The sequence below is a fragment of the Notolabrus celidotus genome, chromosome 7 (assembly GCF_009762535.1).
Source record: "Notolabrus celidotus isolate fNotCel1 chromosome 7, fNotCel1.pri, whole genome shotgun sequence".
In the NCBI taxonomy this organism is placed as follows: Eukaryota; Metazoa; Chordata; class Actinopteri; order Labriformes; family Labridae; genus Notolabrus; species Notolabrus celidotus.
In genome coordinates, this window is record NC_048278.1 from 37,657,796 (window position 1) to 37,681,187 (window position 23,392).

General features: G+C 39.8%; 1 protein-coding gene across 2 annotated transcripts; it reads right to left on the bottom strand.

Annotated features, from left to right (window-relative positions):
- Positions 1 to 659: 659 nt before the first annotated feature.
- Positions 660 to 17,925, bottom strand: sp2 (sp2 transcription factor). 2 transcript variants are annotated; one of them, XM_034688553.1, is made up of 8 exons: positions 17,859 to 17,925; positions 12,390 to 12,466; positions 10,574 to 11,323; positions 10,279 to 10,497; positions 8,808 to 9,105; positions 8,491 to 8,668; positions 8,094 to 8,287; positions 660 to 6,281 (listed from the first exon to the last, which is right to left on the bottom strand). In XM_034688553.1, the coding sequence occupies exons 1-8, from the start codon at positions 17,863 to 17,865 to the stop codon at positions 6,181 to 6,183; spliced, it is 1,824 nt and encodes a 607-aa protein (XP_034544444.1). In that variant the 5' UTR covers positions 17,866 to 17,925; the 3' UTR covers positions 660 to 6,180. The 2 variants fall into 2 exon arrangements, with proteins under 2 accessions (XP_034544444.1, XP_034544446.1); XM_034688555.1 differs by lacking the exon at positions 17,859 to 17,925 and adding an exon at positions 17,701 to 17,847 and having other exon boundaries at positions 5,451 to 6,281.
- Positions 17,926 to 23,392: the final 5,467 nt, after the last annotated feature.

Sequence of the window (23,392 nt, forward strand, 5' to 3'; positions counted from 1 at the left end):
CCTAATTCTAACCCTAACCCTAACCCTAACCCTAATCCTAATCCTAACCCTAACCCTAACCCTAATCCTAACCCTAACCCTTATCATAACCCTAACCCTAACCCTAACCCTAACCCTAATTCTAACCCTAACCCTAACCCTAACCCTAATCCTAATCCTAACCCTAACCCTAACCCTAATCCTAACCCTAACCCTTATCATAACCCTAACCCTAACCCTAACCCTAACCCTAACCCTAATCCTAACCCTAACCCTAATTCTAACCCTAACCCTAACCCTAACCCTAATCCTAATCCTAACCCTAACCCTTATCATAACCCTAACCCTAACCCTAACCCTAATCCTAACCCTAACCCTAATTCTAACCCTAACCCTAACCCTAACCCTAACCCTAATCCTAATCCTAACCCTAACCCTTATCATAACCCTAACCCTAACCCTAACCCTAACCCTAATCCTAACCCTAACCCTAATTCTAACCCTAACCCTAACCCTAACCCTAATCCTAACCCTAACCCTAACCCTAATCCTAACCCTAACCCTAATAATTGATAGGATTGGGTCATACAGTGATATACTTAACATTCTATCAAACTGACGTGTTTTTGTATGTTTCATGTATGTTAGGTTTTCAGTGGTAACAAATAAAAGAGTCAGAATAAACAGATTGATTTGTTTATTGAGAGGTGACTGTAGAAAAGGAGCAATTATATGTTTAGCACCTTTACACATGTTGTTATATAAACTGCTGGTTCTCTGGGCTCTGCTAAGAACAAAAAAAAAAAAAATGGCTGCATAAACATTTATAACATTTGGGCTCGGAGAACTTTCAACTCAAAGAAACCAAGAGATAGAAATATCTGAATTTGGAAAAAGTAATTATATTTCATTACAATCGATTTACAAATTTTGTAACCTGGGATTTTAATCAGTGCACATTACATTAGCATGTAGCATAAGTTAAAACCACAAAAAGATATTTTACAAATTCTGTTACCTTGAATTAGAAAAGGTTAAATACTGGGCGCAGCTTTCTGAGGCATCTTCAATTCAATAGAAAAAAGATCTACAAGTCTTTTACAAAGCAGGAATGAAGCTATACAATGTCACATTATATTTTATTCCTTACACGCTGTACAAAAATCCATTTCCTTCATGGCTGACCACGCCAACCACAACACTAGGCAGCTTCACTTTTCATTTCTAATATCCTACATTTACCGTGTCCGGCAGACACACACTGTATTTACAGATTCAAACATGAAGTACAAACATAAATATGAGCAGGCTCTGTCTATCCATCCCAATGGCATCACGTCTTCAGACACAGTCTTTAAAAAATAAAAAAAACACCAAATATTGGCCGTGTAAGGTTATTTATCATCTCTGTGAAACACTCAAAGTGCTTTAAAAACAAATCTGGGTCTTTTCTTTTTGGTTGTATTTCTCCGTTTTGTCCAGAGAAGGCGCTGTTGCACTTTAAAACATGTCTGTCACAGTATCAGGGAGAACTAAACACGGCTACCTGCTCTCTGATGGCACAACAAAAAGCTTATTTGACAGTGAGTGGATGTATTCCTGTAAATAAAGAGAGACAGATTCACAACAGACTGAATGACCTGTTAGAAAAGGTTCATTAAAAAGAACATAAAAACATCTCTTTGTTTTCTGGAAAGCAAAGGATATTGTACAGTGAGCCTAACGCTGGTCTGATCTGTATCATAACAAAAACTTCTCAACTGTTAATTCAGAATTAAAGCTATCACATAGCTGGAAAAACATCATGTACAAAGTATTCAACCAGGGGCCTGAGAAAGATTCTTTCCTAGGATTGTCGAGTCCGGCCTTTTGAAATCTGATCATATGTACAGCGATGCATAGGCTACACACCAGGAAGTAGAAATAATACTGTTAGTAAAAGCAGAATAGCAGAGTTACCCTGGAATGAAGTCAGTCATTAGTACACAGAGTGTAAGCTGGGCTGAGTACGAATTCAGACAGGTACCATTCTTTCCTATGTGGACGCTTTATTTTGAAAAGTATAAAAATGTTTTTTGGGGAAAACAGACCAACGTGATACTGCAGAGGATAAGAGCTGCTGAAATTAAACTTTCTGAGATCTGACAGGATTTTTCTGAGGTTCTGCGATGAAAGCCCAAGGCCTGAATTCTGATTTTTTTTTTCAGGATTCTGAGATCAAAGCCTGAATTCTGACTTTGTTTCAGGATTCTGAGATCAAAGCCTGAATTCTGACTTTGGTTTTTACAGGATTCTGAGATCAAAGCAAGAATTCTGACTTTTTTTTTCAGGATTCTCAGATCAAAGCAAGAATTTTGACTTTTGTTTCAGGATTCTGAGATCAAAGCAAGAATTCTGACTTTGTTTCAGGATTCTAAGATCAAAGCCTGAATTCTGACTTTGTTTGAGGATTCTGAGATCAAATCAAGAATTCTGACTTTGTTTCAGGATTCTGAGATCAAAGCAAGAATTCTGACTTTGTTTGAGGATTCTGAGATCAAAGCAAGAATTTTGACTTTGTTTGAGGATTCTGAGATCAAATCAAGAATTCTGACTTTGTTTCAGGATTCTGAGATCAAAGCCTGAATTCTGACTTTTTTTTCAGGATTCTGAGATCAAAGCAAGAATTCTGACTTTTTTTTCAGGATTCTGAGATCAAAGCCGGAACTCTGACTTTTGTGTTTGAATTCTGAGATCAAAGCCTGAATTCTGACTTTGTTTCAGGATTCTGAGATAAAAGCAAGAATTCTGACTTTGTTTCAGGATTCTGAGATAAAAGCAAGAATTCTGATTTTGTTTCAGGATTCTGAGATCAAAGCAAGAATTCTGACTTTTTTTTCAGGATTCTGAGATCAAAGCCTGAGTTCTGACTTTGTTTCAGGATTCTGAGATAAAAGCAAGAATTCTAATTTTGTTTCAGGATTCTGAGATCAAAGCAAGAATTCTGATTTTGTTTCAGGATTCTGAGATCAAAGCCTGAATTCTGACTTTTGTTTCAGGATTCTGAGATCAAAGCAAGAATTCTGACTTTTTTTCCCTGATTCTGAGATCAAAGCCTGAATTCTGACTTTTTTTTCCCGGATTCTGAGATCAAAGCAAGAATTCTGACTTTTGTTTCAGGATTTTGAGATCAAAGCCTGAATTCTGACTTTTGTCTCTGAATTCTGAGATCAAAGCAAGAATTCTGACTTTTTTGTCAAAGTTCTGACATCAAAGCCTGAACTCTGACTTTTGCTATCAGAATTCTGAGACCAAAGAAAGAATTCTGAAACAAAAGTCAGAATTCTGAGATCAAAACCTGAATTAGGAATCCTGTCTCAGACTTCTGAGATCAAATATGGAATTCTGATGGAATCAAAGCCTGAATTCTACGTAAAGTAGAATGACCCGAGCTCAGGTTTTAGTGCTGTTTCGTACCATATGCTCCCAGCACTCGGGGTTAGCGTACCTGTTGTGGTATCCAAGTTGGATAACCTGGTTAAATAAAATTACTGGCATCAATTTAATGAGGGCTTATTATTAAAAATGAGTTAATCAGATTGAACATTAAATATCTTTCTAAGGTTATATATTGATTTTGTTAAAAGGAAAAGCAAACATCCTGTTTTGTTTGCACAGCCTCCTAACGTTTATATGATCAGCCCTCTACTCCATATAAGAATTATCCATTAACTTCAATAATGGAAGTGATCAAACGTTTGTTTTCCTTTGCTGTGCTCATGAGCAGTTTGGACTACTTTGAATCAGGAGTCAAAACGAATCTGCCAAATATTAAAGATGTAACTTCTCCCTTGTACCCTGTTAGTGCTCGGCTTAGTCCCAGTTATTGTGGCTAGTACTCCACAAAATATCCGCTTCAGTTGAAGAGAAGATTTGGATAGTGTCAAATGTGGTGTTCCACAGGGATCTGTTCTAGGTCCTCTATTATTCTACATTTACGACACCCTGCACATTATCCATTCACAGCCTCCGATGATGGTTCCTAACAAACATACTGCTTTAATTAGAAAATCTGAGAGGGTCTGGAGTTCCACAAGGATCAACCCTTGGTCCTCTTTTCGATCTCCAGAAACATGCCTTCAAATTCTGACATTACAAAAGTACGGCCGCATCTACAAAAACTGTGAGGTTGATCAATGAACAATTTCTGACAGTATGGTGTTTGACGAGGAGTAATCTTTGATGTTCTTCGGTTCTCTGAATTCATGCTTTCAAGTTATACATTTGGGAGAGTCTGGTGTTCCACAAAGACCAATCCTTGGTCCTCTATTGTTCCACATAAACATGCTTCTTTAGTGACTTTGAGTCTCATTTTGACCCATAAACTGTTTTCGATTATGGTACAGTACAAAAGTACAGCCTTTTGGGAGGATCTGGGGTTCCACAAGGATCAGAACTGGGTCCTCAATTGTTCGCCAAAATGAAGTTTTTGCATTGTCACATCATGCTTCACTTAAACCAGGCAGGTTTTGATTATGGTACATTAAAAAAGTACGGCCTCGTCTACAAAATTTGGGAGGGTCTGGGGTTCCACAAGGACCTGAACTGGGTCCTCCTGGGTTTTTAAAAGTGTGGTGTTTTTCTTCAATTTGACCCAAAAGCAGTTTTTAAAAAGGGTGAGCCACAAAACCACATCCTCATCTAGAAAATTTGTCAGGATCTGATGTTACACAAAGATCAAACAGGGTCCTATCTTGTTTGTAGTTTTTGATAACAGTCTCCCATAAAAGTTCTTTCCTATTTAGAACATTTTAGGGGTCTGGTGTTCCACAAGGTTCAATCCTGGGTCCTCTTATATTTTCCAAATTCATGTTTTTGCATTGCAACACTTAACTTTGACCCAATGAAAGTACAGCCTCGTCTGAAAATTTGGGAGGCTCTGGTGTTCCTCAAGGTTCAATTCTGGGTCCTCTTTTGTTTTTCAAATGCATGCTTAATCCTGACGCTGCAAGAGTTTGATGTATCACAACATATGGTTGAGAATTGAACCCCTTCAAAGCCTCTGGATGGTCTCAAAGAATGTTCTTAGTAGTGGAAAATAACCCCCATAATGTCAGAACTGCTGCAAATTGCAAGAGGCTGTGTTTTCTATAAAATGGCTTGAATGTTGTCCAGTTCTTTTACTTGATGGTGCTTTGAAAGGTGTACTTTTGTCTCTTAAATTGCGGCTGCATGTTCAGAAATCGATTTTAAAACTCAAATGAAGGTTTTTAAGGCACCGTGACTTCAGGTCCTGAGGTCTTGGCAGCTAAACGACTGTGTCTCAACCCTTGGATTGAACTCAGACGAGTCTTATTAGTACCCTCAAAGAAAACATGCAAGGGGAAAAATGAAATTCGTATTTTCTAACTGCAACTTTGAGTCCCATTTCGTCTGTTTTCATTTGTGTGTTCAACATTTTCTACTTAGTAAATCAGCTTGTAACAATTGTATGAAAACGTTATAAATAGTTTATTAATTATAATTAGCATAATAGTATGCATACACACACTTTAAAAATAGCCAATGTAAACTTCTGAAGTGTTTCAGAAGTCGTGTTTGGAGAGTTTTCAGTGACGTTCCCAAACGTTTTGGGGTGTACAAGTTTAGTTTCAACAGCTTAAAGGAAAATTCCTCTAAGATGAAACAGATTTAAATCAAATCCAGAGATTGTTTTCTTTTTTTTTGGTACCTGGGAGCCAAATCATGGGAGCGCTGTTCACAACAAATAAAAAACCAAGCAGCATTTTTGGAACAGAGGAAATGTTTTGACTGACTGGAGTCCTGGTTTTCGGTGGATGAATCTGTGTCACTCTTCCCTCAGAGAAGTTCATAAATAAGAAAGCAGAGTTAAGCATATGCGTCTGAAGCCTGGCCATCTCGTCTCGGTTCAGTCAGCGGGTTTTTTTGGCCTCCGCTCAGACCAGAGGAGAAAATAATATTATTAATCACTTTGCTGGATGAGTTTGAAGTCCACCAGGGAGGATTTCTTTGTACATCACGCTACATGGAGTTCTAGAGGAGAGAGAGGGGATACAGGGACTTTTTAAGGGAGGGGGGTTGGGGGTGGGGGGGTTATCTCCCATAATGGGGTGAGTCACAGACGCTCCCTTGGTATCGTCTCCTCCGCCCCTCCTTCCTCTAACACAGTCTTCAGTTTCTGAGAGTTTGTTTACAGGTAGCTCACAGGTTCTTGGTGTTTATGTGAGTCTTGTAATGCTTCGTCAGGTGGTCGCTCCTCATGAAGCGCTTCTGACACTGGCTGCACTCGAAGCGCTTGTCTCCTGTGGGGCAAACAAACAGGACGTTGATTTATGACTGGTTTGTGTTTTTACGAAGGCGGTGAAATCTTCCAAACGAAGTCATTTTAATAACAAATAAAATCACTTTTAATCGCCTTTCCCCGCCAGGTTTGCTCATAAAACTCACAAAACCTAGCTCAGAAAAAGGCGTACAAGACGTCAAACCGTACGCTGACGACACCCTGGTGTATCAGCCGTGCTTTTTTCTGTGTTAAACCAAATCCCTTCTTTCTAACACACCAAATAAAAACATAAAAGAGCTTCTTTAAATCACAAGGTGGGTCTCTTTTTGTGCTACATTATTAAAGACACACACACTCTTGTTTTGATAAACCTTAAAGAAAGCTGAGACGGTATCAAACAGTTACAGTTGCACTCACAATTATTCATACCCCTTTACAAATTAGGTTTAGTTGTAAAATTTACAAACAAATCAATCAAGAGCAATTTAAATAGCTTGACAAAACTAAAGTTTGCGAGTGTTTTCTCAAGTTTCAACAAAAAAATTCCACTTTTAACGACTACAGAAGTCTCAAATTATTCAACTTCTTCATGACGGGCATCTTTAGTACTCAGTAGAGCGCTCTTTCAACGTGATGCATGGCCAGACACCTTCTCCTTAGGAATCTTAGCTCATTCCTAACGCACACTGGCCTCCAGTTCACTAATATTCTTTGTTTTACTTTTAAGAGTAGGCTTCAAACTTTCCTTTTTGATAAAGCTTATAGTTAGAGCTGGATCAGGCTTGGTCCAGGTCTTAGTTATGCTGCTATAGGCTGAGACTGACACACTGGGATCCTGTCTTTCCCTCTCTCTCCTCTCTCTGCCTGTCTCTCACTTTAACTCTTCCTGTCCCATTAAAGTTACTAACCATAGACCTTTCTGGAGTCCCTGAGCTCCCTTGTCTCGTAGGTTCCTCTGGATCTCTGCTGTAGATTCCTTTTTTGGGGTCTGTTATTCATCCTTTCTTTCTTTCTTTCTTTCTTTCTTTCTTTCCTTCTTTCTTTCTTTCTTTCTTCACTTCTTTCTGTCTTTGTTCTTTCCATGTTTCTTCATCCTTTGAGTCTCCTTTTCTTACCCCTTCCTTTCCTTCTGTCATTCCTTCACCATTTATTCTCCTCTTTTTCTTTCTTCTGGTCTCCCTCTCTTCTCTCTTTTTCTTAGACCTTTCTGGAGTCCCTGAGCTCCCTTGTCTCGTAGGTTCCTCTGGATCTCTGCTGTAGATTCCTTTTTTGGGGTCTGTCATTCATCCTTTCTTTCTTTCTTTCTTTCATTCCTTCTTTCTTTCATTCCTTTTTCCTTCTGTCTTTCTTTCTTTCTTTCTTCACTTCTTTCTCTCTTTGTTCTTTCCATGTTTCTTCATCCTTTATGTCTCCTTTTCTTATCCCCTCCTTTCCTTCTGTCATTCCTTCACCATTTCTTCTCCTCTTTTTCTTTCTTCTGGTCTCCCTCTCTTCTCTCTTTTCTTAGACCTTTCTGGAGTCCCTGAGCTCCCTTGTCTCGTAGGTTCCTCTGGATCTCTGCTGCTGTGGACGTGGTCCAGACTCCAGCTGCTACAACTACTACTATCCGTCTCCCCACTATCATCTCTCTCTCTCTCTTCATCTCCCTCTATCCCTCTCTCCAACACGGTCTCAGCAGATGTGTGTCTAACATGAGTCTGGTCCTGCTGGAGGTTTCTGCCTGTTAAAGGAAGTTTGTCCTTGCCACTGTAACTTGCTAAATGCTGCATGGTGCTCTGCTCATGGTGGATTAACCCCAAGTAAAAACATGAAAGAGGTTTTTCACACAGACCTGTGTGCGTCCTGGCGTGCCGCTGCAGCTCGTCGCTGCGTGTGAAACGTTTCCCACAGAACACCCAGTTGCAGACGAAAGGCCTCTCGCCGGTGTGCAGCCGGACGTGAGCTCGGAGCAGCGACGTTTTCCTGAACGTCTTCTCACAGCCGGGGACGTGGCAGATGTGCTTCCTCTTTCCGACCTCGCCCGGCCTGCAGATCACACGCAACAAATTCAGTGTCATTTCTCTGTTTGCATGGTCTGATAATAAGCTTCTATTTCTAATGATTGAGTCCCAAAACAACAGGAAACTAAACTGAAGCGTCAGCATGAATGTATCCCCCACACTCCAGCCATTATAAGTCTCCTTCTGTCAGAGATAGAAATGTAAAGCGTGTTTGTTCGACACACTCACCTCTTATCTGCGTCTTTACAGTTGGGACAGGTGCAGGCCATCCGTCTCTTCTTCTCACCTGGCTGGCTGGGCAGCTCAAGGGTGAGGGTCTGGTCCACCTGGATGGCCTGCTGGCCCGGCGTTGTAGCCAGCTGGAGCCCTCCGCCCTGCATCGTCTGGACCGTGAGGTGCTGCTGGCCTGAAACACAGAGACAGACGTGGTGTTAGAGACTCAGCAAGAGGCCAACCAGAGCTGCCAGGTTCCTCTGAAATCTAAATAATCTTCCTTTTTAAACTTTAAAGAGTCAAAGAACAGAACAAGTCAACATCTCTCTCACCCCCTGCGTTTGTGATGGTGACAGGAACCCCCTGAACCTGGACCCCGTTGATGCTGATCGTCTGCACCGCCTGAGTCGCAGAGGTGAGCGGCGAGGCGTTCAGTGATATCATCCCCCCCGCCGGAGCAATCTTTGCCAGAGTCCGTTCCTTCCGCCCCCCCGCCAGCGTCCTCTTGGTGGCGGCCGGGGGTGAGATGGAGGTGATGGGTGAGACCGGTGTGGTGGGTGTGACTGCCGTGGACGTGGAGTCCTGAAGCTGAACTGTCTGCCACTCGCCTGATGCTGTTTTGAAGATGAACTGAAGAGAGGAGATGTTTAATGTTTGACACAGTAGAATAATAATACATGAGATCCCTAATAAATAAATAAATACATAGATAATAATACAAATAAAAATAAATAAATAGATAATTATTATTATTATTAGACTTTTATTTATAGAGCACTTTTCAAAAAACAGGTTCCAATGTGCTTTACCTGGGCAGCAAAATAAAACAAGAGGGTCATACAATCATCAAGAAATAAAACATATTTTGAAAGACATAAAAATTCTTTAAAAGAACTCTAAAGGGGTACAATTTAAAAGTAGTTAAAATTATTTAAATTAAATAATAAAAAATAAAAAAATAATAATAATGATGATCATAATTATTAAAATAAACAAATAAAATAATAATTAATTAAATAAAAAAGTAAAATAAATAATAATTAAATAAAGTGAAAAATAAATGAAATCAAGTAATAATAAATACAATACATTATTATAATAAAAATTAATAAAATAGAAATATGTACATTTATAAAATACATAATTAGAAAAAAAAATTGATATATTGATGTTAAAATAAAAATGAAATATGAAGTAATTGATTAAATAAATAGAGAAAAATAAATGAAATCAAGTAATAATAAATACAATACATTATTATAATAAAAATAAATAAAATAAAAATAAGTACATTTTTAAAATGCATGATTAAAATAAATAAATAGATAGATGGATGGTTAAATTAAAAAAAAATATATATATATAATATTATAAACAAAAAACATTGTAGATATTTCTCCATCTCCTTTAAAGTCTCACATTTATTCTATTTTAATATTATTTTTTCCCATTTTTTTTCATCATTATTATTTTATCTTATTATTTATTTATCTACTTATTTGTATTATTATTATTCCTTTTTGTAGTTGTTGAATGGCCTTGTAATGGGTGGTGGGTGGGAAAGGGAGTTGACATTCAGATGTGACAACTGATGTTTATTCTATATTTTTATACCTTATGTTGTATATCACACTGTCTGTCTAAAATGTTAAAAATCTATGAATAAAGTTGAAACATTTTAAATTAAAAAGTCTCACGTGACTTCATGCTATCATATCATTGTATTGCTTTCAGTCTATCAAAAGTAACTATAGATTAAACTGTGAAATGTTCCCCTCTGTGTTTAAAGTGTTTCATGGATACCTGAGTGGGTGACGGGTCTGTCGGAGTGACCTGCAGACTCGTCGGGGCCGACTGTCTCTGTGGGACCTGTGGCAACGTGGCAGAAGCAGCCTGCACCACCTTCAGGGCCTGCTGCGGGATCTGAACCACCTGAGACTCGGGTTTGGACTGGACCAGTTGGACCTGCTGCACCATCGCCGGCTGCCCTGGACTCTGCACGATGAGGAGGTTGTTACCGGCCTGTAAATATAGAAACAGGGGGGTTAGTCTCATTCCTTTTGCTAACGTTCACTGAAGTGGTTCCTTGCAGCCTCACCTGTATGATGTTGTCTCCAGCTTCTATCAGGATGGTCTCCATCTGCTCAGGGGGCGGGGACTGTGCTGGAGGGGGAGGAGGGAGCTGAGCAGTGAGAATCACTTTCTTCTTCCTTCCTCGTCGCCCCTTTCCCGGAGTGGGCGGGGCCGCTGCCGTCTCTGTGATGATCTGAGCCCCTCCCACCTCGCCTGTCGCCACGTTGAGCGGCAGCGTGAGGCCTCCGGGCAGCTGCACCATGTTGGCAGCAGAGTTGTTTTGCTTGCGCAGCTTCGGGGAGGGTTTGATGGCTAGAGTCTTCTGGGGGGTGATGGGGGCGGTGGCGGCGGCGGGGGCTGGGACTGTCATGGGTGTGGTGATGATGGCCTGGTTGGTGCCTGGGATGAGCTGGAATTGCCCGCCTTGTGGCATCACCTGGATCGTCTGAGCTCCCTGGATCTGAGGCACCATCTGGTACTGGATGTTGGCAGGAGCGGGGGCGCTGGTGCGAGCCGGGCTCTGCTGGATGGTGAGCACGATGGGGCTGCCAGAGGCCGAGGAGCCCAGGCCGGCAGGGAGCTGGATCACATTCCCCTTGTGTGAGAGGAAGCCCAGGTTTTTGGGAGGAGCGGGGGCGATCGGAGCCGGCTTTATGGGGAGGAGTCTACGAGGCTGCGGCTGCGGTGGAGGAGAAGCGACGGGAGCCTGAGCAGCAGGGGGGCCGATTTTACTGCAGGTGGCAGCTAGGAGGGCCAGAGGAGAGGGCTGAGCGTCCTGCAGGGAGGAACAGTCACACATGATCCAGTTAGGACAAACAGGCTGGAGATACACTGTCTTGATGTTGGGTCTTTGTTAATAATAGAACATAGAGTCCGGTCTAGACCTGCTCTGTTCGGAAAGAGTCTGAGGAGAACATTTGTTGGGATTTGATTCTATATAAATAAAGACTGACTGATTGATCCAGGGTGTGGGCTTAAAATCGTATTGGCCAACCTGAAATCCTTAAAAAATATTTGGGCTGTACTGCTGAAGACGGCTTTTATAACTTTTCTATTATATATATATATTTTTTGTTTTTTTTAAGTTATATTTTTGGGGCTTTTTGCCTTTATTGATAGGACAGCTGAACAGGAAATGTGGGGAGTAGAGAGTGGGTGAAGACAGTGGGTGTAGAACCAGTGACCTCTGCGATGAGGACTTTAGCCTCTGTATGTGGGGCACTTAGACTGCTAGGCCACCAGCGCCCCGCTATTATTTTATTTTGGAGTATCTATTTATTTTCATGAATTATCTTATTTATTTTATTGTAATTTAATGCATACGATTATGTTAGTTAATTATTGTATCTATTATTATTTGAATTATTTATTTTTATGTTGGGTTTTTTTATGTATTAATATATTTTAGTTTCTCATTACATTTATTTATTTGTATTTATTATTCTTATATTATGAATTATTGTTATTCTATTATGTATGTATTCATCTTAGTGAATTATCTAATTTATTTGTATTTATTTTGTTAATTATTTTGTATTTTATTTTAATTTTTTATTCTTATATATTGACATATTTATTCATTTTAATTGTAGCTCTTATTTTCTCTTTCTGAATGTGAATTTAGTTTGTGGCAGGAGGTCGTATGAACAGGTATGCACGGGGAGGGAGAAGAGGGTAAATTTGTTATCTTCATGTGTCATTTTTTGTACAAATAAAATTGAGTTCATTTTAACTCAAGCATCAGTCACTCTATGCAGCCTCCAGTGTGTGCAGTGCATCATGGGTAATGAGAGATGATTACGCCAGGGCAGCAGCAGCAGGAACATCTGGCCGTTACTCACTTGTGTGGAGGCGTTGGAGGGCTGAAGGTATTCACTGGGACTGACAGCAACAGTGGTGGCCATACTGTCCTGTTGTTCTGGAAAACACAGAGACACACACAGAGTCACATTCAGGCCGCCTGAGGGGTCAGAGGTCGGACTGTTCAAGGACATCAGAGGACAATCCTACTGAACTGAGAAACACGGCGACGGCATCATCCCTCTGTCATTTTTAAATCAAATCTTTTAAAGGAATTAAAACAATTTCCCTTCAAATATTCATGATTTCCTCAGAATGGGATGAGATGAGCTTATTCTTTTGAAAAGTACACACACATACAAAAAAGAAAAATTTTGGAAAAAAATATTGAAAAAAAAAAAAATTAAATTGAAAAACAAAAAAAAAAATTAAATTAAAAAAAAAAAAAAAAAGATGACCAAAAAAATTAGCTTTTTTTTTTTGAATTTTTTTATTTATTTTTTTTTAATCGAAAAAAAAATTGAAAAAAAAATTGAAAAAAAAATTAAAAATTAAAAATTAAAATTTGACAAGAAAAATTTTGCAAGAAATTTTTTGAAAAAAAGTTGACCCGGTCCCTGTCGAAAAAATACATTTTCCTCAAATTTGAAATTGTGCTCCAAAAGCAGAAAAACATGAACACGGCCGGTGTTTTGGTTTAAACAGCAACCCTGTTAACTGGAGACTCTCAGCCGGATGCATCCCTCATAAACGTCTTTAGACCATCATTAAATATCTGATGAGGATATTTTGAATTCTTAATAAAAACTAAACTAGTTTGCATTCCCAGGAACTCCCTCTGTGTTTCGACAGCTGTGTAAACTCCACAAACACTGACACGTTCAGCTGAAGGTCTCCAGTTTACAGGGTCACTTTTAAAACCGGAACACCGGGAGGAGAGACGCATTCACGGTGGGCTGAGAGAAGACTACTGTTACAAGCTGCTAAATCAAGAGAATCACAGATGTGTGTGATGTTATTGTGGATGGAGGGCGGGATAAAAACACTGCAGTTAATTGACCAATCAGACACGTTCAGCATTGCAGGCCCCGCCCTCCTAAAGTCCTGGGACCTTTGAAAAGTACTTCCCCCCCTAGCAGGGGCTTTTTAGGGGCGAGATAACTACCCCTGAACTAAATTTAGACCCTGGGTCCACCAGTCGAAATGCACGTAGTTCAGAGGTAAAGTTCCTGCGGTTGAAAAACGCCTTTTAGTGTTGAGTACATGTCTGTCACCAAGGATGGCGTAGCTGGTTTACAATAATCTGCCTTTCTATCTTTCTCTAAACATTTATATGAAAGTAGTAAAACTAGTATTCTCACATCAGGAGCAGCTGGATTTGATCTCCTGTAAAAGAACTGACAGCTTGTTCACAGAGCAAACACAAACACAGCTGACATGTGGTCCTGGTTTATCTCAGCGGTTAAAGGCTCACACCACATATGCAGAGACCACGTCCTTGACCCCTTTTCGTGCCGCCAGTTCAAGGTGTGATATTTCTATACATCACTCTAGGCCCAAAATGTCACATGTTGGGTGTCAGCTGTAGCGTTGCAACCTGGCTGTAGCTCTTGTTCTTGGCTTCTGTCATAACGCTCTGCAGCTCTACTACCTGGATGTAAACGAGCACGGGTGATGATGTCATGTGGTAGCACGGCGTGGTTTGTCAGTATGTTGATCTAGTAAATGGAGATCAAGTTGTATGTAGGCTGTGTCTGCTTAAACTGATATATAACCACTCCACCAGAGACATGAGGAACCAGCACAGGCATGAGGACGCCAACCTTAACATTTTGAATGGGACTTTTATGGAGGGAGACAGGCACTTTTAATTTAACATTTTGAATGGGACTTTTTTGGAGGGAGACAGGCACTTTTAATTTAACATTTTGAATGGTACTTGTTTGGAGGGAGAGGGGCTCTTTTAATTTAACATTTTGAATGGTACTTGTTTGGAGGGAGAGCGGCTCTTTTAATTTAACATTTTGAATGGGACTTTTTTGGTGGGAGAGGGGCTCTTTTAATTTTACATTTTGAATGGTACTTGTTTGGAGGGAGAGGGGCTCTTTTAATTTAACATTTTGAATGGTACTTGTTTGGAGGGAGAGGGGCACTTTTAATTTAACATTTTGAATGGTACTTGTTTGGAGGGAGAGGGGCTCTTTTAATTTAACATTTTGAATGGGACTTTTTTGGAGGGAGAGGGGCTCTTTTAATTTAACATTTTGAATGGTACTTTTTTGGAGGGAGAGGGGCACTTTTAATTTAACATTTTGAATGGTACTTTTTTGGAGGGAGAGGGGCTCTTTTTATTTAACATTTTGAATGGGACTTTTATGGAGGGAGAGGGGCTCTTTTAATTTAACATTTTGAATGGTACTTGTTTGGAGGGAGAGCGGCTCTTTTAATTTAACATTTTGAATGGTACTTTTTTGGAGGGAGAGGGGCTCTTTTAATTTAACATTTTGAATGGGACTTTGTTGGAGGGAGAGGGGCTCTTTTAATTTAACATTTTGAATGGTACTTGTTTGGAGGGAGAGCGGCTCTTTTAATTTAACATTTTGAATTGTACTTTTTTGGAGGGAGAGGGGCTCTTTTAATTTAACATTTTGAATTGTACTTTTTTGGAGGGAGAGGGGCTCTTTTAATTTAACATTTTGAATGGGACTTTGTTGGAGGGAGAGGGGCTCTTTTTATTTAACATTCTGAATGGGACTTTTATAGAGGGAGACAGGCACTTTTAATTTAACATTTTGAATGGGACTTTTTTGGGATTGCATTTTTGGTAATTTTTGAATGGGATGAGTCTGGGGGATGAGTAATATTTAACTCAACATTCATGTTTTTGTTCTTCAATGAAATAATTGATTGTTCAATAAAATATTTAACACTTGATAAAGTTCTACTTACAAATAAATCTGTTTAAATTGTATTATTTTGGATGGATGTCTGCTTAGAACAAAACAAATATTTATGCGTGGATATGATACTTTTCCATTAAATTCTCATAAATTCCAATTTGGAATATTTCCAAAATTCCCCAGTTTAACTTCCCATGGAAATTTACCGGAAACTTTCCACCCCTTTGCAACCCTAGCTGCAGAGCATAAATAGCCACAACCATCATCTGTCTGCAGCCTCTTATCATAATCAATCTGGATCATCAAAACAAGGAGAGTCTCTCAGATCAGATATCTGAAGAGCAGCGTGTCAGTCAGGATATTCTGAATACAAAGCTCTCTCTGTATCAGATGTTTCAGAGGAAGATCTCACACACATCGAGCTATCGAAATCACAATCACAGCTTTTTGTGTGGTTACATAAACGCATGTTCTCACATCATGACTGCGATTAGATTAATCGTGCAGCAGCAGTATCGTATGAAAGAGAACACAGTAACACAGGATCCACACAAACAACAGAAAACACAACATGTGACACACTCCAGACTCCAATCCTCAACATGTACAGCTTCAATCTGTCACTTAGTCCTCGGGGTGTAACGATTCATCCATTACATCAATGTATCCATTTATATTCCTATCATCCGACTACATCCATCTGTGCTCGGCAAGTTAGCCTTCTGTACGACGTATATCGATCTAACATCGTTTTAAAAGGTAATACATCGATTGTATCCATACTAGGGAATAACACATTGGATTTAATCACAGCAGACTTTATATGGATGTGGGTTTTTAACACTTTTAAATGATAAAGACGTTAGACATTACTCAATTCAGGCTGCCTGTCTGTGCAACATTCACCAGGCGCCAGCAGACAACAAAACACAGCATGGCGGACTGCAGAAATGATCAAGCAATCTCCTCCAGGAGACCATAACAACACTAAGGAGCTCGTTCAGTGACAGACTTCTTCACCCGCGGTGTCTCACAGAGATTTCTTCCTGCAGTGGTCAGACTCTCTAACCAATAACAATAACATCACCAAAATGGACTCAAGTGCAATATTTCCCCAATCCAGTTCATCCTTCTCTTCTTACATGTGCAATTTTATAGGCTCTTGTTTGCTTTATACTGTTTTGCACTGTCTACTTTGCTGCTGTGACACTTAAATTTCCCAGTTGTGGGACGAATAAAGGATTATCTTATCTTATCTTATCTTATCTTATCTTAACCACTGCGGTCCAGTGTGTGGAAACACTTTGGCTTCTTGCAAAGATGGAGATGTTCTAAATAAGTCGCTCGCTGTTTGTAGGATATGTAAAGGTCTTAAGTTAAGTACCACGGCAAAACCACAAATCTATCCAACCGCCTACTAAAGCGCCATGGGATTTCACACAACGCCGGCCATCCAGGAACCTCTTGCAGTGTTCCCGCTCTGCAGAAGCCTCAGGTCTCGTCAGCATGTTCAGTCAGAGACGAGGACCAAACTCGTCTCAGGCCAACAACATCATGGTAACAACAGGAATCTAAGACTGTCCAGTATCAAGGGATTTATCTCACAGTCACACTGGATGAATTTTTGGCTGAAAAGTTACTGAATCGATTTCAAGTCACTGAATCGTTTCGGATGGTATCGTTCTAAATGAACCAACATCGTCCTTTGATCATATCGGCGACCACGAATCGTGATACGAATCGAATCGTTACACCCCTACTTAGTCCTCTTCCCCCTGACAGAAGAACCTCAGGCTGCAGAACAGGAGCTGGATCCTCTGCTCCAGCCTCCTGCCTCATTAAGTGAAAGTGTTGTGAGTCCAGCTGTGTGTGACTCCCCTCCACTGTGTGTGTGACACCACTCCTCTGTGAACCCACACACTTTGACACGGGGATATTTCAGCCTGCTCAGCCTCTCTAATCTCTCCTGGCTGCATGTTTGGGATGTCAGAGCTGCTGCTGCAGAAACTCAGCGCAGACTTTCACAACAATGAACCCTGCTGCAGAGGTTTCACCACCAAACACAGGTGTGTGTGTGAGTGTAAGTGTGTCTTTAAGCCTGATACACACTCACACACACACAGAGAAACACTGCGGCCTCATAATAGCGCCGCCATCAAACACAGACTGAGGTTTGTCTGCTGGGGACAGCTAGCTAGCGTTAGCTGCGAGGCTAACTGTCCATTCTGAGCAGACGGGAGAGGGGGATGAAGCTAGCAGCTAGCTTAAGCTGATTGTGCGGCTTAGTTTCACCCAAACAGGATGGGATGATATCTGACATCATGTAAACACCTCTCTGTGTCAGTGAGGAGAGACTCTAACGGAAGGGTTTCAAAATAAAGGAGATTACAGAGTTAGCTGTAGCATCTCTTGCTAGCTAAACTCTCTTTGATAACAGAAACAGCCTCTTTACCGGAAGTGCTTTGCTTATTGTGGTTCACATATCCGCCCTCGCGCCCCGTAAACACTCTTATGTGCAGCTCGTGAAGTCGCGTGCTGCTCAGTTTAATGCAGATTCCTGTTTTAGAAGCAGAAAGTGAAATAAACACAGATCTTTTAATTCCTACCCACCGCTCATGACGACATTCGCTCTCCGCGAGCCTTGAAGACCGAGCCCGTGGAGGTCCCGCCCCCCCGCGCTGCTGCACCAATCCGAGGACAAATGGACGATGACGGACAGCGCTGCCAGCCAATTGGAGCGTTCTGTCCGTGTGATTGAAATTCAACTCAGCCAATCCGGATGTGTTGTTTGTGTACGTCAGTGGATGGATGATGGTTAAGCCAATCAGGTGTCGAGATTGAGGGAGAAAGGGGCGTTTCCAGGAGATAAACCTCGAACAAGCTTAGTGCCCTATTACGGCAGGAACACGGTTTCACTGACGTCCCTCTCGACCAATGAGAGGCCCGAGCGTTACCGAGGGTTACCGAGCGGAACCGAGGGGCAGCTCGGTGAGAAGGAGAGTGACAACCGGGCTGATCAATGAGGGCTGAGACTCTGACCTGTTTAAACTGCCCCTGCTTCATTATAAGGAGCAGACCGTTATGTGGGAGAGCTACGGTGGCCCGGAGAGACAACTACACAAACATTTCATGACAGCAAAAACAAGTCACTTAATATCTACACTACATATCATGAAACACAAAATCAATTTACAAAAAATATACAAATACATAATTAAATGGTGCAAAAATATTTGTTTAAAAACACAGTTCAGTTACCCCAAAAACATTTAATGAAACATGTAATAAATTCACAAAATGCAAAAATATTCAATGAAAGGAAAAAAATATCCTTAATAAGAAATAAAACAAATTAAAAAAATGCAGAAGCAAAAATATTTCTAAAAAAAAAAAAAAAAAAAATTGCAAAGGAAGAAAAACATTTAATGAAATTTAAAAACATTAAAAAAGCACAAAAATAAGTTAAAATGCTAAAATATTTCATGAAAGGCAAACATATTCCACAATAAGAAAAAAACATTTCACAAAACATTTTATGAAACACAAAAATAAATAAATGCAAAAGCAAAAATATTTCATGAACGGAAGAAAAAACACATAAAATAATTGCATAAGAAAAAATATTTAATGAAATTCAAAAGAATTTTAAAAAAAGCTCACAAATTAATTCAATGCAAAAATATTTATCGAAAGGCTAAAATAATCCACAATAAGAAAAAACATTTCACAAAACACAAAAACATTTTATGAAACACAAAAATAAAAAAGCAAAAAAAAAAATCTTGAAAGGCAAAAAGATGCAAAAGAAAATAATTTAATGAAATTTAAAAAAAACATTAAATAAAATGCACACAAATTGGTTAAATTGCATAAATATTGAATGGAAGGCAAACATTTTAATGAAATACAAAAATGGTTTCACACTTTATGTAGTCCTTCAGTTAATTTTTTTTTTTTAGTTTAATGAAATCTTTGTGAATTTTTTTTGTTTCAAAAATATATTTTGCCTCTTGAAATATTCCAGCAATTTATCAGTATTTCTTTACTATTTTATGGAATATTTTTGTTTTTGTGAACTGTTTTTTCAAGATTTTTTTTGCCATTAAAATAAATGTTTTTGATATTATACATTTCGGGTTTATTGACTTGTCTTTGCTGTTCCCTGAAATATTTTCTGTGTTAAGAAATATCTGTGCTGTTCACCTTGAGGGCCACCGTAGATAACAGACTGAACTAAGCCCATGTGTACAGATCATAATGTTTTAGTGTGAACCTAACATGCTGGAATATTCTTTGCCTAATAAGGACGTGTAGTGTGGAAAAATATTCAAAACGTGATCTTTAAATCAAGCTTGACATATTGAAGTCTTAAAGGGGACATATCACGCTTTTTTCATCAATATATATTGGTCTAAGAGGTCCCCAAAACACTTCTTTAAAGTTTATGCTCAAAAAAACACTTTGAAATCAGATTCTGGTCTGCCTGAAAAGCCCTCTTCTTCATTCCTCATCAGAACACTCCGTTTTCCCTCTGACCACGCCCCCTCAGGAAGTGGGTGTGGCCTCGGCTCTCCAGCACGTTCATCTAATGTTTACATGTTGGCTGAATATACACGGCTGCTCAGAGATCGCGTTACTTCAACCCTCTGAATCTGATCCAGAATCTGATCCTGACGGAGAGGCGCCTGTAGCAGGACCTTTCTGAACGATTGGTCACAGATTTAGTGTTTCTTGTTGTTTTATTTGTCAGTATGTCGACATGTGTCTTGGTACACAGCTACAGCTACAGCTATGAACATATAGCTATGTGGCTATGCTAATTAGCGCTAGCACTTATCCATGACAAATAAAAATCATCCACTAGATCTTCAAATCTGCAGACGTGGGGAGTAAAACCGACCTTTGTGTTTATTAAGACAGCCTACAACTAGCATGCCTCCCTCCTAAGCTCCTTGTTAGCACACATGTGTGCAGGTAATGAAAAACGGGGGAGGGATTCAGTAATATTTTATACAGTCTATGGGCTGAACAAGCTCCGAGCTCTGACTCCGTGACAGACCGGATATTGTTGTTACGTAACAAAAACACGGAAGTCTGAAACGGCTGGTTTCAGCACACATTTACAGAAAGGTGGAGAAATCAGAACAGGGGCAGAATGGATTCTTTTCATTCTCGGGGGGTTTGTAGACAGGGACACATATTTCAGGTAGAGAACCATTAAAAAGTCAATTTTGCATGATATGTCACCTTTAATAAAAAGGCATCATGTTTTGCTCTTATTTTATGTAGATTATTAAAACACAGACTTGTTATTTGAGCTTCAGTTTGTGCTCCTGTTGTCAACAACAAACAAAAAGGGCCAACGTGATCTCTGATTTGCCGCCACAGACCTTTGACCCCGCAGAGAAAGTGTTTCCTCTGTGACTGTCAGTCGCATCTGTTGTCAACATCCGCTGAGTTGCCCCCAAGCGCTTTCATCCAGCATGTAGGCTACGATGAGCTGTCCCTCTTTCTCATTGGATCACTGAATGTGACTCTTTTCACATCCACAATGCATGCAGCTCTTTTCATATAGGCTCTTCCCAAAGAGTGCACTTGACCTTATTCACATGCAGTCGTATCTGTTTGTCCCCCGTGCATCCTCTCCTTGCATCCCCGAGAGGGCTTTCAGAAGAGCGTAGGAATCCAGAGTCCCGCTCTCAGCTCGAGCATTTTCTCCCTCTCCACCTCGAGTGTGTGCTGGTTCTGTAGTTAGCGGCAGAGGATGCAGATCCGCTGTCTATCACCTTCTCCCCAGGCGCCTCTGTGGAGAGCCTCAGAGAGAAAGAGCTGCATAATTTAACTCCGATATCTCACTTTGCTTTCACTTAGCAGGCCTGGTGAGTGAGCCGAAGCTTTTACTGTGGACTTTTCAGCACCAAACATTTCAAAGCGAATACGTGACGATGGAAAATGAAACACTTTCTATGACTTTAGACCTCCACCAGGAGCTGATTAGCATCCTTACAGATTTTACTGAAGGAAATGGAAGCTGCATTAAAAGCTTCATCACCCAGGGCAACATCAGCTGCTGAAGAGAGCTGCATTCACTTGATGTTGTGATAAACTCGAGCTGAATTAATCGGTCGCTCAATCCATTGAGCTCACTTAACTGTCTACGATTTTTAGAATTGATTGGCCGTCCAAGTCATGCCACATATTTGAATGTTTCAGCTCCTGGAATTGAAAAACGTAATGTTTTTCTTGTCATAAATGCAGTGAAGTGAATTTAATAATAATAATACTAATCACTGTCTTAAAGTTAAAATACTTATTCTGCAGGAGACTTTGATTGAAACATAATAAAACAATACATGATTACCTTATTTATGATGCACCCCTGCTTAACTTGCAGTCAAAGTAAAGCTTATAGTTAGAGCTGGATCAGGCTTGGACCAGCTTTTGTCATGCTGCTATAGGCCTAGACTGCCGGGGGAACTGGCGCACTGACACTGGGATCCTAGCTCACCTTCTTCCCCCCAACCCCCTCATCACTTACTTTAACTCTTCCTGTCCCATTAAAGTTACTAACCATAGACCTTTCTGGAGTACCTGAGCTCCCTTGTCTCGTAGATTCCTCTGAGCTGCCGTAGACGTCCTCCTGCTGCGGACGATCTGGACTCCAGCTGATACGGACGTGCTGGACTCCAGCGGCAACAGCTTCTACGACTCGTCTCATCACTATCACCTCTCTCTCTTACTCCCCTCTATCTGTCTTTCCAGACCCAACTCAGTCGAGGCATGATGGCTGTCTAACATGAGTCTGGTCCTGCTGGAGGTTTCTGCCTGTTAAAAGGAAGTTTTTCCTCACCACTGTAACTAGCTAAATACTGCGATGTGCAATGCTCATGATGGATTAAGGTGGGGTCAGACTGAGTCTTACCCTGTCTTGAAGTTGGGTCTCTGTTCATAATTTGACATAGAGTGGTCTAGACCTCCTATGTTTGTAAAAGCGTCTTGAGATAACGTTTGTTGTGATTTGGCGCTATACAAATAAAGATAAAGATTGATTGAAAGTGCTCCCAGGTAAAGCTAGTTAAACCAAATGCGTGCGGGACTGGTATCAAAGTCTAATTTCACGTTGAGGACAATAAGCCATCGTATCATCTATGTATATGTATCGTGTTGTATCGTATTGTACGATCCAATCATGTCTTATCTTAGCATATCAAAATGTGTCGTCTTGAATCGTATCGTAAAGTGTTGTATCTTATTGTCTGGAATCCTATTGTAACGTACTTTATCATACCGTTTGGTATCATGACTTATCATATCGTACATCCTATCATATCGTACTGTATCGTATCGTATTTTATCCTATTGTATCGTATCATATCATATTGTATCATATCGTATCATATTGTATCGTATCCTTTCATATCGTATTGTATCATATTGTATCATATCGTATTGTATCGTATTGTATCGTATCCTTTCATATCGTATTGTATCATATCATATTATATTGTAACAAACCGTATTGTCTCATACCGTATCGTATTGGATCGTATCGTGATGTATTACATCGTATCGTGTTGTAACGTATCGTACCGCATTGTATTATATCATACCATATCGTATTGGACCGTATTGTATCGTACCGTATTGTATTATATTTTATTGTATCGTACCGTATTGTATTGTATTGTATTGTACTGTATCATATCGTACCGTATCGTATTATATTTTATCGTATTATATTTTATTTTATCGTATCGTATTATATTTTATCGTATCGTATTATATTTTATCTTATCATACCGTATTGGATTGTATCGTACCGTATTGTATTGTATCGTATCATATCGTACCGTATCGTATTATTTTTTATCGTATCGTATCGTACCGTATCGTATTATATTTTTTATCGTATCGTACCGTATTGTATTGTATTCGTACCGTATTGTATTTTATCGTACCGTATCATATCATATCGTATCTTATTGTATCGTATTTTATTGTATTGTATCGTACTGCTTTGTATTGTATCGTATCGTACCGTATTGTATTTTATCGTACCGTATCATATCATATCGTATCATATCATATCGTATCATATCGTACCGTATCGTATTATATTTTATCGTATCGTACCGTATTGTATC